General features: G+C 41.6%; 1 protein-coding gene across 2 annotated transcripts in view; it reads right to left on the bottom strand.

Moving 5' to 3' along the window:
• The window catches only part of UNC5D (unc-5 netrin receptor D), a 924,160-nt gene that overhangs the window by 130,978 nt on the left and 774,827 nt on the right, over positions 1-18,355 (bottom strand). For both annotated transcript variants that reach the window (XM_073618230.1, XM_073618231.1), the window contains one exon: positions 15,233-15,317. In XM_073618230.1, the coding sequence (XP_073474331.1) occupies positions 15,233-15,317 (85 nt within the window). The remainder of the gene's footprint in view (positions 1-15,232; positions 15,318-18,355) is intronic.

Genomic DNA, 18,355 nt, shown 5'->3' with positions numbered 1-18,355 from the left:
GAATGGTGATAAAAAATCTGCTGCCATCTACCAGGATGATGAAGATGAAATGAGGGAGGACATCTCAGCAAGACAATGAACCAAAACACAAAGCCAAGGAGAAAGAAAAGAAAAAGCTGCTAGAATGGCCCAGCCAATCACCTGACTTGAATCCAATAGAAAATCTATGGAAAGAACTAAAGATCAGAGCTCATAGAAGAGGCCCACGGAACCTTCAAGATTTGAAGACTGTTGGTGTGGAGGAATGGGCCAAAATCAGACCCTGAGCAAAGCATGTGAATAGTTCCTCCATACAGGAGCCTGCGTCTTGAAGCTGATCGGTAGAGGTCGGAAATGGTGGCCGCCATATTTGGTCAGTAGAGGTCAGTAATGGCTAGCTCCATATTTTGTTAGTAGAGGTCGCTAATGGTGGGCTCCATATTTGGTCATTAGAAATCGATAATGGTGACTGACATATTTGGTCAGTAGAGGTCAGAAATGGTTGGCTCCATATTTGTTCAGTAGAGGTCAGTAATGGCGGTCTCTATATTTTGTCAGTTGCTAATGGTGGGCTCCATATTTGGTCACCTGAAATCGATAATGGTGACTGACATATTTGGTCAGTAGAGGTCAGTAATGGTGGTCTCCATATTTCGTCAGTAGAGGTCAGTAATGGTGGTCTCTATATTTTGTCAGTTGCTAATGGTGGGCTCCATATTTGGTCACCTGAAATCGATAATGGTGACTGACATATTTGGTCAGTAGAGGTCAGTAATGGTGGTCTCCATATTTCGTCAGTAGAGGTCAGTAATGGTGGTCTCTATATTTTGTCAGTTGCTAATGGTGGGCTCCATATTTGGTCACCTGAAATCGATAATGGTGACTGACATATTTGGTCAGTAGAGGTCGGTAATGGTGGTCTCCATATTTCGTCAGTAGAGGTCAGTAATGGTGGGCTCCATATTTGGTCACTAGAAGTCGATAATGGTGACTGACATACTTCGTCAGTGGAGGTCAGTAATGAAGAGCTCCATATTTCGTCAGTAGAGGTCAGTAATGGTGGCCATCATAATTGGTTAAGAGAGATTTCCCAAGATATATGGAACAGTTTAAATCAAAACTGAATAACTCCACCGAAGTTCACGTATTCCGTTCGGTGAGAAAATAAGGTTATATCACTTTTAAGAGTCAAAATAAAAAAAAATCAGATTCGAACGTATCATCAGAAGGAATGATTTCCCTTGCCAGTTATAGAGTTAAGAGATATCACAGCTTCATACCAAAGAAACCGCCATCAAATCTGCCGCGGCCATATGTTCCAGCCAGCTGATTATACTTTCAACTTTCCAATGGCTTTTCTCTTCCTGCAAGAGGAGATTTCACCGGGGAATCCTCGAGGCCGAGCTGGAGCCAAGATAATGGCTTGTGAGATTGATGGATTAATAAATGGACGGGACAGTAATAGCATTAGGATGTAGTGGGCTGAGCGTCATCGGCAACGCTCGTTGGACGAAACGTATTTGGCTCACAAGTCTGCTCTGAAAACACAACACCTTGGCAGACATTTGTAGATGGCGGGGGTCATGAATACCACTTGCCTGTCAATGGTTTGACAATGAGAGATATTCTTTATTTTCAATGGTCTCCAGGCTATCCTTTTGGTAAATATTCATTTTGGGAGCTCCTGGTTGGAGAAGCAGTGGGCCTAATATTAACCACTTGCCCTCCGGAAGGTTTTACCCCCACCTTCATGACCAGGCCATTTTTTACTATTCAGCACTGCGCTATTTTAACTGGCAATTGCGCTGTCATACAACACTGTACCCAAATGGTATTTATATCATTTTTTTCACACAAATAGAGCTTTCTTTTTATGGTATTTAATCACCACTGGGGCTTTTTATTTTTTGCAATATAAACAAAAAAGGCAGAAATTTTTGAAAAAAAAAAAACAGTGTTTTTTTTTTTTTTTCGTTTCTGTTATAAGATTTTGCAAACAAATAATTTTTCTTCATAAATTTAGGTCAAAATTTTAGTTTGCTAAAATGTATTTTTTTTGCTGAAAATAACCTAAATCGGTGTATATTATTTATCTGTAGGAAAGTTAATGAGGTCCACAAACTATGGGATATATATCTGAAAATCCGGGCAGTACAAATACCCCCCAAATCACCCCTTTTAGAAAGCAGACGGTTTGAGGTATTTAGTAAGAGACATGGCGAGTTTTTCTGTCATTTTTTTTTACAATTTTTTTTTAAGAATGAAGAAATAACTTTTTTTTTTTTTTTTTTTTTTTACATTTTCTTTTTCTTTATTTTTTTACATACTGTCACCAGTGCAGTCTAGCATCATCATCATATAACTGGTGTGATGGTGATCAGTGATACTGACTGAGGACAGTACGTAAAATAAATACATACATTTGTATTCAATTTTTATTTATTTCTTCCTTTTCTTTTTTTTTCTTTTTTTTACATACTTTCATCAGAGTAGTTCAGTGTCATCATAGAGACAATGTACTACTCGTTTGAACTGTCATGAACGGCTTTCATTCATGACTCAATGTTTTTCTATTGTAATGCTGTGATTGGCCACAGCTATTACATGGCACAGGGTGCTTTGATTGGCCCAGGTACCATGTGATCACTGGTGACCAATCACAGATCCCACACAGTAGTAAAGAATGTCATGTGATCACACAGCAATCAAGTGGTATCTGAACCACTCACAGTGACCCAATACATAGTTACATAGTTACATAGTAGGTGAGGTTGAAAAAAGACACAAGTCCATCAAGTCCAACCTATGTGTGTGATTATATGTCAGTATTACATTGTACATCCCTGTATATTGCGGTCATTCAGGTGATTATCTAATAGTTTCTTGAAGCTATCAATGCTCCCCGCTGAGACCACCGCCTGTGGAAGGGAATTCCACATCCCTGCCGCTCTTAGAGTAAAGAACCCTCTACGTAGTTTAAGGTTAAATCTCTTTTCTTCTAATTTTAATGAGTGGCAACGAGTCTTGTATGGTACGTTATTTATATATTGTGGGGTCACCAGTCCGGTATTTGTATATTGAAATCATATCCCCTCTCAAGCGTCTCTTCTCCAGAGAGAATAAGTTCAGTGCTCACAACCTTTCCTCATAACTAAGATCCTCCAGACCCTTTATTAGCTTTGTTGCCCTTCTTTGTACTCGCTCCATTTCCAGTACATCCTTCCTGAGGACTGGTGCCCAGAACTGGACAGCATACTCCAGGTGCGGCCGGACCAGAGTCTTGTAAAGCGGGAGAATTATCATTTTATCTCTGGAGTTGATCCCCTTTTTAATGCCAATATTCTGTTTGCTTTATTAGCAGCAGCTTGGCATTGCATGTCATTGCTGAGCCTATCATCTACTAGGACCCCCAGGTCCTTTTCCATCCTAGATTCCCCCAGAGGTTCTCCCCCCAGTCTATAGATTGCATTCAGATTTTTGCCACCCAAATGCATTATTTTACATTTTTCTACATTGAACCTCATTTGCCATGTAGTTGCCCCTCCCCCATTAATTTGTTCAGATCTTCTTGCAAGATTTCCACATCCTGCAGAGAAGTTATTGCCGTGCTTAGCTTAGTATCGTCTGCAAATACAGAGATTGAACTGTTTATCCCATCCTCCAGGTCGTTTATAATACTGAGCACTGCAATCGGCTGTGACCACCGGTCTCAGATCAAGCTGCTCCGCGCCCCAGGGGATGTACCAGTGCTCATGAGCGGGGTGAAGTACTGGTACATTTCGGTGCCTACTGAGGCCCCTGGCCAGTTTCGGCTGGGTTGTAGTTAGCTCAGACTAATTGTATAGTTTTCCACCTGGTGTTTCCCTAAACTTAAGTTGGGTTGTGATTTCTCACTGTGGCCAGTAGATGTCGATGGTCATAGTATGAGATTTCCCAAACTAAACTAAGTTATGAATATTTATATTTCAGCCAATACAGTAGGAGGTTTAGGCCACTGGTGCCTGCTGGGGGGATATAAATATTCGGATGAGGCCATGTGCTCTCTTTCTCTCTTCCCCTGGGCTGAGGCCTGGGGGGGGTGCTGCTGGGTAAAGCTCTTCTGTTAGGCCCAACAGCCTGTTTTGGGGCCTGACATGTGCAGAAGTGGTCCTGAAGCTGTGCTGCCTGGTCTGGAGGAAGCTGTGCCAAGGAGGAGACCCGGGAGAGGCCCTTTGCTGGAGTTCCACAGTGTTGCCGGATCAGCTTAAAGGTTCTGGCACTGTGAAGCTGGATGTGGATCCGGATCTGGATAGTCCATTATCCATGGATTTAGCTCCGGGGTGAAATGGTAACCCACCCCTGGCCTCTGGAGGTGCTTTCCTGCCTTTGGGGTGTCAGAATTGCTATGTATAGTATGGTATGGTATAGTATAGTGTGGAATGGCATGGCATGGTATGGTGTAGTGTGGTAAAGTAAGGTATGTTATGGTATAGTATAGTAATGTATAGTAATGTATAGTATGGTGTATAGTATAGTAGAGTGTAGTGTAGTATGGTATAGTATGGTATAGTATGGTGTATAGTAAAGTATAGTATAGCATAGTGTAGTAAGGTATAGTGTAGTATGGTAAACTATAGTAAGGTATAGTATAGTGTAGTATAGTATAGAGTAGTATGGTATAGTATAATATAATAAGGTATAGTATAGTATAATAAGGTATAGTATAGTATAGTATAGTATGGTATGGTATGGTATAGTATGATAAGGTATAGAATAGTATAGTATAATAAGGTATACTGGTGGTAAGTTAAGCTTGGTTTTTCCCTTGGATTTATCCTTGGCCTTGTTTGTACCCTTTAGTAAGGTATAGTATAATAAGGTATAGTATAGTATAGTATAGTATAGTATAATAAGGTATAATATAGTATAGTATAGTATAGTATAGTATAGTATAGTATAGTATAGTAAGGTATAGTACATTATAGTATGATAAGGTTACAGTATAGCATAGTATAATAAGGTATAGAATATTATAGTGTAGTATAGTATAATAAGATATAGAATAGTATAGTATGGTATAGTATAGTGTAGTATGATAAGGTATAGAATATTATAGTATAGTATGATAAGGTATGGTATAGTATAATATGGTATAGTAAGGTATAGTATAGTATGGTATAGTATAGTAAGGTATGGTATAGTGTATTGTAGTGTAGTATAATATAGTATAATAAGGTATAGTGTAATAAGTTATAGTATTTACTAGAAATGCCCATCTTCTGGCTTCTCAGGGTTAATAGACGAGACGAGCAGTTTAGCGTTTTTTACTCTGTGAGATTTTCGTGGTGATTTTGTAATTTTGCTGCGGAATGAAAATCACTTGTCATAGAGAATCCTGTAGACAGATCTCGGCCTAATCACAACTTGAAGAGTCGGCGTTGGAAATGGCAATCATTGCAGCAAGGTGTAAATTGGTTGATTGGCATGGCGGCTCCTCGGAAGGTAACACGACGTTCTCCGCTTGTATTTTGTTTTGAGAATTCTAACTTTGGTTGATTGGCATCCGTCTGGTGGGAACACTCGGCCTCCATTGTGCCGTCAGCAATTTCATTCTGAATTTCCTTCTTTTTTTTTTTTCTTTGTTTGAAGTGGAGATGTTTTCCATCTTTACAGGCGGGTGGATGGTTGGAGTGGATCACATGACTGTTTTTTGACAGTTTTATTGAAATCCAGCGGTTCTGTAAAAGGAGGTGGGCGGGGCTTTTCAGACAACATTGTATCAGATGGTAATATCTGACCGGCTTCTCTACTGAACATGCAAAGAGAAGCGCGGGATCACAAGAAAACAAACACACATACTCATCTATGTGGATAAAAAAAAAAAAAATAACATTTGACTTTTTCTTACAGATAGATTGTATGAAGAAGGCTTCAAGTCTTTGGAATGCGGAAAACCATCACCCCGCAATCCATCAAATTCCAGCGAGGAACACAGAGAAGTGCAGAGAGATACAGAAAAGTCCGATACACTTGTGTCATTGATTAGAGTTGTAGCCCCCTCTAGTGTGCTACTAGCATCAGTGTATGTAAAATAGAGTTTGGCTCAGGGCTAAGCCTGAGTGATGGAATCTGGGTCAGGGTTGGATGACTCATCCAGGCAGCTCTCTGGTGCTCCGACCCCACCCAGTTCTAGAATGTTGGAGAATGTTCTAGGAATTAGTGGGCAGAAGCTAGGAGAGTTGTCCTGAATATTTAGGGGCCCTTAGCCAATCCCCAGGTGGCAGGCCTGGCAGGAGACTAAATGAGCAGGGGAGTCAGGTAGAAGATGGAGAAGCAGTGCAGAGGGAGACTGTCAGTGGCTCTTGATGGCCCCTCACGGGGGAGGGGGGGGGGTTTACCTTGGGCCAGGGCTCAGGTGGCTGGCCTGGGAGGATCGTACCACAGGAGAAGTTGGAATGAGGCTTTCCTGAGAGGAAGTGGGAGCAAGGAAGGACAGCGTGAGTAGATCAGCACGGTGCAGGAATTGACAAGGGGAGAGACTGCCAGCTGTAGACAGTCTCTCTTGAAGACAGCAGTGTGCTTAAGTCTTCATCCCTTGCTCTGGGAGATCTGCAGAGGTAGAGCTGAAACCAATGTTTACAATGGAGTTGGAGGAACTCCAGGATGCAGTTCACAACACATTGTGCTACTTTCCAAGGGACTGAGAGTTCCTAGCCTGTAAGGGGCTGTTGCTGAGCTAACAAAAGACTGTTGGTTTCTAAAAAGGAGTAAATCAAGTGAAGCTGTAAACAGGGAGGAAGTTGCCCCTGATTCTTTTTGTTACTGATAATTCCCATCCCTATGCAAGTCATTACTCCCTCAATAAAACAACAAAAAGCAAGCTCAAGGACTGTTTTCTGTGTCTGGATGTAAGAAGGAAATGCTATGTGACTGGCTGTGGCACAGTAGGGAACCCTGACATGTGCAACTCCTATGGGGGTAGTGCTATATGGTGGCAACACAAAACTTTTCTTCTATTATCTACATTTCATTCATCATATTAACACATGCCTTCAAGCTTGCAGTAGTTTCAAAGTCAACTTCGTAGGCCATCAGTCAGGACGTTCCTCCAAGAAGTTTCTCTTTGTGATTCGGTTCCCCAAACATAAAAGTGGAACAAAGAAGTGGAACTAAACTCTCTCAATCGCCATGAACTGTGTAATCCGTATGCTGCTTGCATTAGTACATAGATAGTCAGTTGTTCCATCATAGCAAATATTCTGAGGAACCTCAAGCTGGATATATTTAGGAGCTGAAGGCCAGTTTCGACCATCATTTTCAAACAAAGCGGTTGTCCAACTGATTGACTGATGGATTTTATTTATGGAGCTAGAAGACATCAAGTTGAAATCTCAAGAAAGTAGATAGGGACACTTTAAAATATTTCATCCAGTAATGCACAGGATTCACCAACATGCTGCTATTTCCTGAAGAAGCTGGAAAAACTGTCCTAATGCACAAGACCAGGGTTCTATGGAATGCCAGGGTTCCTGCACAGACTACTAAAGGTTCCTTCAGCAATTTCTGTCTCTCAGATAAGTTCCCACTGACACCTTTCATTTTTTTAGCTATTTGTAAGGGGGTAATTCTTCCCAATGACCACAAGTGTGAGGAGCATTCCTCCCAATGACCACCAATGTAAGGAACATTCTTCTCACTGACCACCAATGTAAGCAACATTCTTCTCACTGATCACCAATGTAAGGAACATTCTTCCCACTGATCACCAATGTAAGGAACATTCTTCTCACTGATCACCAATGTAAGGAACATTCTTCTCACTGATCACCAATGTAAGGAACATTCTTCTCACTGATCACCAATGTAAGGAACATTCTTCTCACTGATCACCAATGTAAGGAACATTCTTCTCACTGATCACCAATGTAAGGAACATTCTTCTCACTGATCACCAATGTAAGGAACATTCTTCTCACTGATCACCAATGTAAGGAACATTCTTCTCACTGATCACCAATGTAAGGAACATTCTTCCCACTGATCACCAATGTAAGGAACATTCTTCCCACTGATCACCAATGTAAGGAACATTCTTCCCACTGATCACCAATGTAAGGAACATTCTTCTCACTGATCACCAATGTAAGGAACATTCTTCTCACTGATCACCAATGTAAGGAACATTCTTCTCACTGATCACCAATGTAAGGAACATTCTTCTCACTGATCACCAATGTAAGGAACATTCTTCTCACTGATCACCAATGTAAGGAACATTCTTCTCACTGATCACCAATGTAAGGGACATTCTTCCCACTGATCACCAATGTAAGGGACATTCTTCTCACTGATCACCAATGTAAGGAACATTCTTCCCACTGATCACCAATGTAAGGAACATTCTTCTCACTGATCACACCAATGTAAGGAACATTCTTCTCACTGATCACCAATGTAAGGGACATTCTTCCCACTGATCACCAATGTAAGGAACATTCTTCCCACTGATCACCAATGTAAGGGACATTCTTCCCACTGATCACCAATGTAAGGAACATTCTTCTCACTGATCACCAATGTAAAGGACATTCTTCTCACCGATCACCAATGTAAGGAACATTCTTCCCACTGATCACCAATGTAAGGGACATTCTTCTCACTGATCACCAATGTAAAGGACATTCTTCTCACTGATCACCAATGTAAGGAACATTCTTCTCACTGATCACCAATGTAAAGGACATTCTTCTCACTGATCACCAATGTAAGGAACATTCTTCTCACTGATCACCAATGTAAGGAACATTCTACCCACTGATCACCAATGTAAGGAACATTCTTCTCACTGATCACCAATGTAAGGAACATTCTTCTCACTGATCACCAATGTAAGGAACATTCTTCTCACTGATCACCAATGTAAGGAACATTCTTCTCACTGATCACCAATGTAAGGAACATTCTTCCCACTGATCACCAATGTAAGGAACATTCTTCTCACTGATCACCAATGTAAGGGACATTCTTCCCACTGATCACCAATGTAAGGAACATTCTTCTCACTGATCACCAATGTAAGGAACATTCTTCTCACTGATCACCAATGTAAGGAACATTCTTCTCACTGATCACCAATGTAAGGAACATTCTTCCCACTGATCACCAATGTAAGGAACATTCTTCTCACTGATCACCAATGTAAGGAACATTCTTCTCACTGACCTCCAATGTAAGGAACATTCTTCCCACTGATCACCAATGTAAGGAACATTCTTCTCACTGATCACCAATGTAAGGAACATTCTTCTCACTGATCACCAATGTAAGGAACATTCTTCTCACTGATCACCAATGTAAGGGACGTTCTTCTCACTGATCACCAATGTAAGGAACATTCTTCTCACTGATCACCAATGTAAGGAACATTCTTCTCACTGATCACCAATGTAAGGAACATTCTTCTCACTGATCACCAATGTAAGGAACATTCTTCTCACTGATCACCAATGTAAGGAACATTCTTCCCACTGATCACCAATGTAAGGAACATTCTTCTCACTGATCACCAATGTAAGGAACATTCTTCTCACTGACCTCCAATGTAAGGAACATTCTTCCCACTGATCACCAATGTAAGGAACATTCTTCTCACTGATCACCAATGTAAGGAACATTCTTCTCACTGATCACCAATGTAAGGAACATTCTTCTCACTGATCACCAATGTAAGGGACGTTCTTCTCACTGATCACCAATGTAAGGAACATTCTTCTCACCGATCACCAATGTAAGGAACATTCTTCTCACTGATCACCAATGTAAGGAACATTCTTCTCACTGATCACCAATGTAAGGAACATTCTTCTCACCGATCACCAATGTAAGGAACATTCTTCTCACTGATCACCAATGTAAGGAACATTCTTCTCACTGATCACCAATGTAAGGAACATTCTTCTCACTGATCACCAATGTAAGGGACATTCTTCCCACTGATCACCAATGTAAGGGACATTCTTCTCACTGATCACCAATGTAAGGGACATTCTTCCCACTGATCACCAATGTAAGGAACATTCTTCCCACTGATCACCAATGTAAGGGACATTCTTCCCACTGATCACCAATGTAAGGAACATTCTTCTCACTGATCACCAATGTAAGGAACATTCTTCTCACTGATCACCAATGTAAAGGACATTCTTCTCACTGATCACCAATGTAAGGAACATTCTTCTCACTGATCACCAATGTAAGGAACATTCTACCCACTGATCACCAATGTAAGGAACATTCTTCTCACTGATCACCAATGTAAGGAACATTCTTCTCACTGATCACCAATGTAAGGAACATTCTTCTCACTGATCACCAATGTAAGGAACATTCTTCTCACTGATCACCAATGTAAGGAACATTCTTCCCACTGATCACCAATGTAAGGAACATTCTTCTCACTGATCACCAATGTAAGGAACATTCTTCTCACTGATCACCAATGTAAGGAACATTCTTCTCACTGATCACCAATGTAAGGGACGTTCTTCTCACTGATCACCAATGTAAGGAACATTCTTCTCACTGATCACCAATGTAAGGAACATTCTACCCACTGATCACCAATGTAAGGAGCATTTTTCTTACTAACCATCACACCAATGTACTATGAGTTGTAGATATAGGAATTATTAGCAGAGGGTTCCCTCAGACCAGAATGTTATTTGAAGGCTTCCTCTGTGTTGGAAGGTTGGGAAAGGCTCCATTCGGGTCACTTACTAAAGGCAAATAGGCCTTAAAAGCAAATTTTCCCTTAGCGTAGTAATTGTAGAAATTCACTTGGCAAATAATACACAATCATGTGCAAGAAAAATAAGGTAGAAGAAATGATTATAGATGATTGGGTTATGGTGGGAACAGAGCGTCACCTTCTCTTGTAAAGTTATCAGTCTATTTGCTGTTAGTAAATCCTCCCATTATCTCTCACTCTAGTCAGGAACTGCAGGATATCAATGATTACCCTTCCCCCGCCTCTTTGGTGCACTCAGTATTCTCCATCAATGCCGGAAATGTGGACCAGTAAACCCGCTTATTATTAAATTCCACTGGAAGCTTCCATTGGCATCCAACTTAATTGTCAGACAAGTGTGGACGGCGTCTGACCTTGTCCTAATTCATAACGTGTTTTCTTCGCAGTAGAGGTTCATTTAAAGATTTATTGCTCTGTGTGATGTTATTTATTGGAGCTTGAAGGCATGTGTTAATATGATGGATGAAATGTAGATGAACAGCACAACCAATTAACATCTTCCGCAAACGCTCAATAAAGTCCGCCAGTTCTACATAGTGTTATATGTTGTGCCTCTGCCCTCAGGAATCCCGGACATCGAAAATTTGTATCCTATCCGAGAATTTCTATACTTCAACCCCGGACATCGGATCTTTGTATCCTATATGAGAATTTCTATATTTCAATCCCGGACATCGGATCTTTGTATCCTATCCGAGAATTTCTATATTTCAATCCCGGACATCGGACCTTTGTATCCTATCCGAGAATTTCTATATTTCAATCCCGGACATCGGATCTTTGTATCCTATCCGAGAATTTCTATATTTCAATCCCGGACATCGGATCTTTGTATCCTATCCAAGAATTTCTATATTTCAATCCCGGACATCGGATCTTTGTATCCTATCCGAGAATTTCAATATTTCAATCCCGGACATCGGATCTTTGTATCCTATCCGAGAATTTCTATATTTCAATCCCGGACATCGGATCTTTGTATCCTATCCGAGAATTTCTATATTTCAATCCCGGACATCGGATCTTTGTATCCTATCCGAGAATTTCTATACTTCAACCCCGGACATCGGATCTTTGTATCCTATCCGAGAATTTTTATATTTCAACCCCGGACATCGGATCTTTGTATCCTATCCGAGAATTTCTATATTTCAATCCCGGACATCGGATCTTTGTATCCTATCCGAGAATTTCTATACTTCAACCCCGGACATCGGATCTTTGTATCCTATATGAGAATTTCTATCCTTTCAATCCCGGACATCAGATCTTTGTATCCTATCTGAGAATTTCTATATTTCAGTCCTGGGCATCAGCTTTTTTTCTCTTATCAGACAATTTCTCATTTTCAATCCTGGGCATCGGCTTTCTTTTTGCTCCTTGTATCCTGCCAGAGAATTTTTAAAATCCCGGGCATTGACTCTTTTTCTGCTCTGTGTATCGGAGAATTTCTATTTTTGAATCACGGCTTTTTTTCTGCTATTTTATCCTAGCAGAGAATTTTTGAATCCTTGACCTCGGCTTTTTTTCAGCTCTTGGTATCCTATCAGAGAATTTTTGAATCCCGGATATTTTTCTTCTCTTTGTATCCTATCAGAGAATTTTTTAAAATCCCGGGCATTGGCTTTTTTTCTGCTCTTTGTATCCTTTCGAAGAATTTCTATTTTTGAATCCCGGCTTTTTTTTCTGTTCTTTTATACCTGTTAAGAATTTCTATTTTTTGAATCCTGGGCATCAGCTCTTTTTAAGCTCTCTGTATCCTATCGGAGAATTTCTATTTTTGAATCTCTGCTTTTTTTCTGCTATTTTATCCTAGCAGAGAATTTTAGAATCCTGGACATCGGCTTTTTTTCAGCTCTTAGTATCCTATGGGAGAATTTCTATTTTTGAATCCCGGACATCAGCCCATTTTTTTTCTACTTTTTGTATTCTATCAGAGAATTTCTATATTTGAATCCTGGGCATCGGCTCTTTTCTCTTTGTATCCCATTGGAGAATTTTTGAATCCAGGGTATCGGCTCTTTTTCTTCTCTTTGTATCCCATTGGAGAATTTTTGAATCCCCTTCATTGGCTCTTTTTCTACTTGTTGTATCCTATCTGCTTTCTATTTTTCTTGGTCAATTGTTTTAATTGACCATTTTGGATAAAACAGGGAAAAAAACAGGATAACCCCCATGAGAAAGTGTTATAGAACAGAATCCAAGGAATCCAAGATTAACAAACGCCACATCAAGGCTAGGCAAAAAAAAAATACATCTGTTTGACAACATAGCAGATGACTTATGAAGACACATCGGAGAAAAAAGGAAAGAGAAAGAAAGAGCTAAATATTTGAAGATGGTAGAATAATAGATATCGTAGGAAAAACAGAACAAATTGAAAAAGAATAATGCTCATGGAGCTCTATGTGATGAGCAATCGGTGTTGTTGGATTGTAATACATTGACGCCAATAAAGAAAAAAAGAAAAAAAAAAAGGGAAAAAAGTAAAAGACAAGAGGAAGAGAAAGAGGAAAACAAGAAGATGTATAAGAGTATGGAGAACAGAGTGGGGAGGAGGTAAGGGAAGTAGGGGTTGGGGGGAAGCTTGGGGAGCTTATAATCTAATAGGGTGGGGCAGGTGGTACAAAAGGTTGTATCTGTGGGGAATGAGCTGATGGAAGTGGTAGGAGATTAGTTGGAGACGTGATCGGCTTTCCTGAAGAGATGAGTTTTCAGGGATCGCCTGAAGGTATCAAGAGTAGGGGATAGCCGGACAGGTAGAGGTAGCGAATTCCAGAGGATGGGAAAGGCTCTGGAGAAATCCTGGAGACGAGCATGAGAGGAGGAGACGAGAGAGCTTGAGAGTAGGAGGTCTTGAGAAGAGCGGAGAGGACGGTTTGGGTGACATTTTGAGACAAGATTGGTGATGTAGCTCGGGGCAGAGTTGTGAATGGCTTTGTATGTTGTGGCTAGTATTTTGAATTTAATTCGCTGGGTGAATGGGAGCCAGTGTAGGGATTGGAGGAGAGGGTTGGTGGACACTGATTGGGAGCCAGTGTAGGGATTGGATGAGAGGGTTGGTGGACACTGAATGGGAGCCAGTGTAGGGATTGGAGGAGAGGGTTGGCAGACACTGATTGGGAGCCAGTGTAGGGATTGGAGGAGAGGGTTGGCGGACACTGATTGGGAGCCAGTGTAGGGATTGGATGAGAGGGTTGGTGGACACTGAATGGGAGCCAGTGTAGGGATTGGAGGAGAGGGTTGGCAGACACTGATTGGGAGCCAGTGTAGGGATTGGAGGAGAGGGTTGGCAGACACTGATCGGGAACCAGTGTAGGGATTGGAGGAGAGGGTTGGCAGACACTGATTGGGAACCAGTGTAGGGATTGGAGGAGAGGGTTGGCAGACACTGAATGGGAGCCAGTGTAGGGATTGGAGGAGAGGGTTGGCAGACACTGAATGGGAGCCAGTGTAGGAATTGGAGGAGAGGGTTGGCACACACTGATTGGGAACAAGTGTAGGGATTGGAGGAGAGGGTTGGCAGATGCTGATTGGGGGCCAGTGTAGGGATTGGAGGAGAGGGTTGGCAGACACTGATTGGGAACCAGTGTAGGGATTGGAGGAGAGGGTTGGCAGACACTGATCGGGAGCCAGTGTAGGGATTGGAGGAGAGGCTTGGCAGACACTAAGTGGTTGGTAAGGTGGATAAGTCTGACAGCAGCATTCATGATAGACTGAAGAGGGGAGGAGCCTATGGAGAGACAGGCCAATGAGAAGGGAGATGCAATAGTCAAGGCGAGAGATAACAAGGGAGTGAACGAGGAGCTTGGGTATACAGAATCCAGGGTGACCAAATTATCCAGAACCTTTCATAGGTGTCCGAAGAAATGGCTGATGAATAACCATGGTCCTGTTCAGCCGCAATTGTGCTTCAGAAAAATGTAGTAGCGGGGACCTCCAAGAACGAGCTATCGTCTGCTTCCTGGCAGCAAAAACGAAAGAGATAAATTTGGCGGCTGGGCGTGAAACTCCCTCAAGGGGTTTGTTCAGTAGAACTCCTTTCGGGTCTTTACGTAGGTTACAGCCCACAGCGGTATAGATGAAGGTATTAGTACGGATCCATAAGCCTACGTACTTTCAGGCAAGCCCACCAAATATGTACCATAGTGCCTTCCTGACCACAGCCCCAGAGAATTTCTATTTCTGAATCCCGGGCATCGGCTCTTTTTCTGCTCTTTTGTATCCTATTAGAGATTTTCTATTTTTCGTGATATACTCTTTAGGTCATTGTTGAACGTAAACTATATAAAAAAGAAATCACTTCTAGTCTATCTAAAGGGCTTGTCTTAAGATCCAACCAAAGCCATTTGAGGCTCCCATTCCAATCACCGCGTATCACTGACCTGAAACAAAGAACACTTTTCTCATTTCAGACTTTTTTTTTTCTGTTTGTTTCCATTAACATGTGGCCATCACTCTCCTTACCTTGGTTCCCCTTGATTGACTGACAGATAGATTTCCCAGGAGTTGTCTTCTGCAATCGCCTCATGCGGGATCAACAGGCTCACCCCTGGAAAATAACGAGATAGAGCTTACAGATCAGAATCAGACGGAAAGAAGGCCTGACAAGTGCAGACATCAGTAAAGCACATCTCCCTACACGGCACATGGCGGGGCAATCAAACTCGGAGAACGTCCCTCTGTCTGCTGAGGAGATAATGACTCCAGAACGTTCCACCAGTGAGGTGATGGAACGGCACTTGTAGTTCTCCGAGTTGTAGGCCAATCTGTCTCTTAAGGTTGCCACCTCGTCCCTTTAAAACCTGAACACATATGAATTACATGGGTTCTGGGGCTAATTTAATGCAGATAAGGCCCCAAGAGAGTGTAATTACCACCTTAATCAGCCTCAGAACCCGTGTAATTCATATGTGTTCAGGTTTAAAGGGATGAGGTGGCAACCCTACTGTCTCTTTGTTCTCTAAAGAGAACCTTATCATTGATTTGTCATTGCAAGGTATAAACCAATTGAGTATTTAGATGGACATTATTAATTATTAAGAGATTATAGAATACAAAAAACACAAATAGCAAACGGGAATTTTTTTTAGGTACTATCCCCAAAGGAGCAGACAACAACAACAAAACTAAGTACTGCTAAAAGCATACACCGATCAATCCTAACATTATTACCATCTACCATGGCTGCTGTTAGAAATCACGGGGGCCACATACGGCCCACCTGACAGGGGCTCCGTACGGCCTACCTGACAAGGGCCCCGTATGGCCTGCCTGACAGGGGCCCCGTATGGCCTACCTGACAGGGGCCCCGTACGGCCTACCTGACAGGGGCCCCGTATGGCCTACCTGACAGGGGCCCCATACCCCTGAGGAGTATCAAAGCTCGAAACTTTTTGGATATACCAATTAAGATGTTTTACGCCACATGGGCTAAATGTTGAGTGGGACATCAATTCATTTATTAACCAATCTTGATTTTTCCCTCTATTCTCTTTCCTTTTAGGTTTACTCTTTATATTGGTAATTAAAATCAGCTATATTTGTGCTAGGTACTTTCGGGCTTTGCTCTCAAATAATAGTGTATGGTGGCTTTACACCTCTAGAGATTAGTTCTACATTTACTGTTATGCTCATTTCATATATACAATCTATTTAATTTTATATAATTTAGTTTAATTTTTTTTATACTTATGAGAGAAATGCTGTTAAGTATGTATTTGTAGTATGGCTCCTTATTCCTCTAGGGGGCATTGGCCTCATATGCGCCATGACCTAACATGATTTAGATGGGTACTAAGGCATATAATTATATTTTTGTACAAGAATGGCCAATGCATTTTAAATTAAAAATAATTCTTTTTGTTTTTATTGTTTACAATGTAGCCATAATGCCTACTGACTTCCGCAATGTACATTTTAGTTTAATTAACAGGGTTATCCATTTGCATTCCAAATTTTGGTTTATATATTTATTATTTTGGGAGATTATAATGATCACTGCAATTCGGTTTAGATATATAATTTATCACGTTCTAATAGAAATCCTCAATGACCCATTTGGAACACATTTGCGTTCCAATAGCCTTTGTGATGTGTGTTTCACTTCCGGTGTAATACAATGATGTACACCTATCGGCACGTCAGACGCTGTCACATGATGGAGGTCGTGTGTACGTCATACGGCGTTGGCTCTGATTGGGTGAGTAACTGAGGAACGGACTCCTCTGTCCAAGGAGTGCGCACAACGTGACAAGATCCACATCGAGGCTTGGTGGATAGAGGCGGTGCTATTAGTTCGTCTCCCCATTGGCTAATGTGTTCACACGTGACTTCGTATGGAACGCACGCTTTGAATTCAGGAAGTCAGCGCGCACGACGCTGTAACAGCTGTTTTTAGGACATCATTATTATGAATGTATATAAGCGTGGAGGTGGCGGGATGGCATATACCCCAGCCGAAGTCTTTTTAGACGAAACCGGTCGGGTTTCTTTGCTGTACCCAGCCACTTTTTACCACGCTTACCAATTTTTATTTACTTTGTACTACTGGAATCGATTCTGCCTATTTTTAACTTTTATGGATTGCCTGATGATCTTGAGTGATCTAATAAATACTATCTGAAAAATAATCTTTGGATTTACACCATGTGGAGGCTCCTTGTTTTTTCTTCATATATGGTCCATGCATGCTGAGAAAGACGGTGACCGTACAGACCCTTTGGGGCAGGATCCTGGCCCCCCATTTGAAGAGGAACCCTTCCGGTGTACAAGCTATCCTGACACTGTCATTCATCTTAAGACAGTACAAGCCTTATTGACTCACCGCCAACGGCCTGTGAGTCCACCCAAGTCGGTAAGAGTATTCCATCCCTTACTCAGATTCGGATTTTTAGTTGTGATGTTACCCGCCTGGGATTCAATTGGAGTTGATCACGCCATACATAATATGGACTAATTTATTATGTTTTTATGGTTTATTTGGGAGGCACACCTCCCCACTTGCATTGTGGATGTTTTTTTGACATTATATAATTTTTCCACCACAGATGAGTTTTGATTGCATATTATTATATTTATGATTTTCGTTTTTGTATTGTTTTATGCTCTCTCTGATAGGATAGAGCTCTTTCACTTGGTCACAGGTGTGTTGTTATTGGATGTTATATCCTTATTCACTGCACCATTTAGTACACATACCTTTCAGGTTTGGGATCAGATAAGGTCATTTGCTTTTCCAAATTTAAATAGATATCCTTCTGTCCTATACCTTTACACCTATTTTTTCACTTTAGCGCTACACTTTTAATATATAGTTTAGGGGCCCCATACGGCCTACCCGACAGGGGCCCCGTATGGCCTGCCTGACAGGGGCCCCGTACGGCCTACCTGACAGGGACCCCATACGGCCTACCTGAAAGGGGCCCCGTACGGCCTACCTGACAGGGGCCCCACAGCCCCTTTGAAAATATCAAATAATATTTTTGCTACAAATACTGCAGCTGCTGACTTTTAATAATCGGACACTTACCTGTCCCAGGGTCCAGCGATGCGGGGGGAACGAAGCCCCACTCGTCTCCTCCTCCTCTC

The sequence above is a fragment of the Aquarana catesbeiana genome, linkage group LG03 (assembly GCF_042186555.1).
Source record: "Aquarana catesbeiana isolate 2022-GZ linkage group LG03, ASM4218655v1, whole genome shotgun sequence".
NCBI lineage: Eukaryota > Metazoa > Chordata > Amphibia > Anura > Ranidae > Aquarana > Aquarana catesbeiana.
This window is presented reverse-complemented; position numbering and strand designations above follow the sequence as displayed.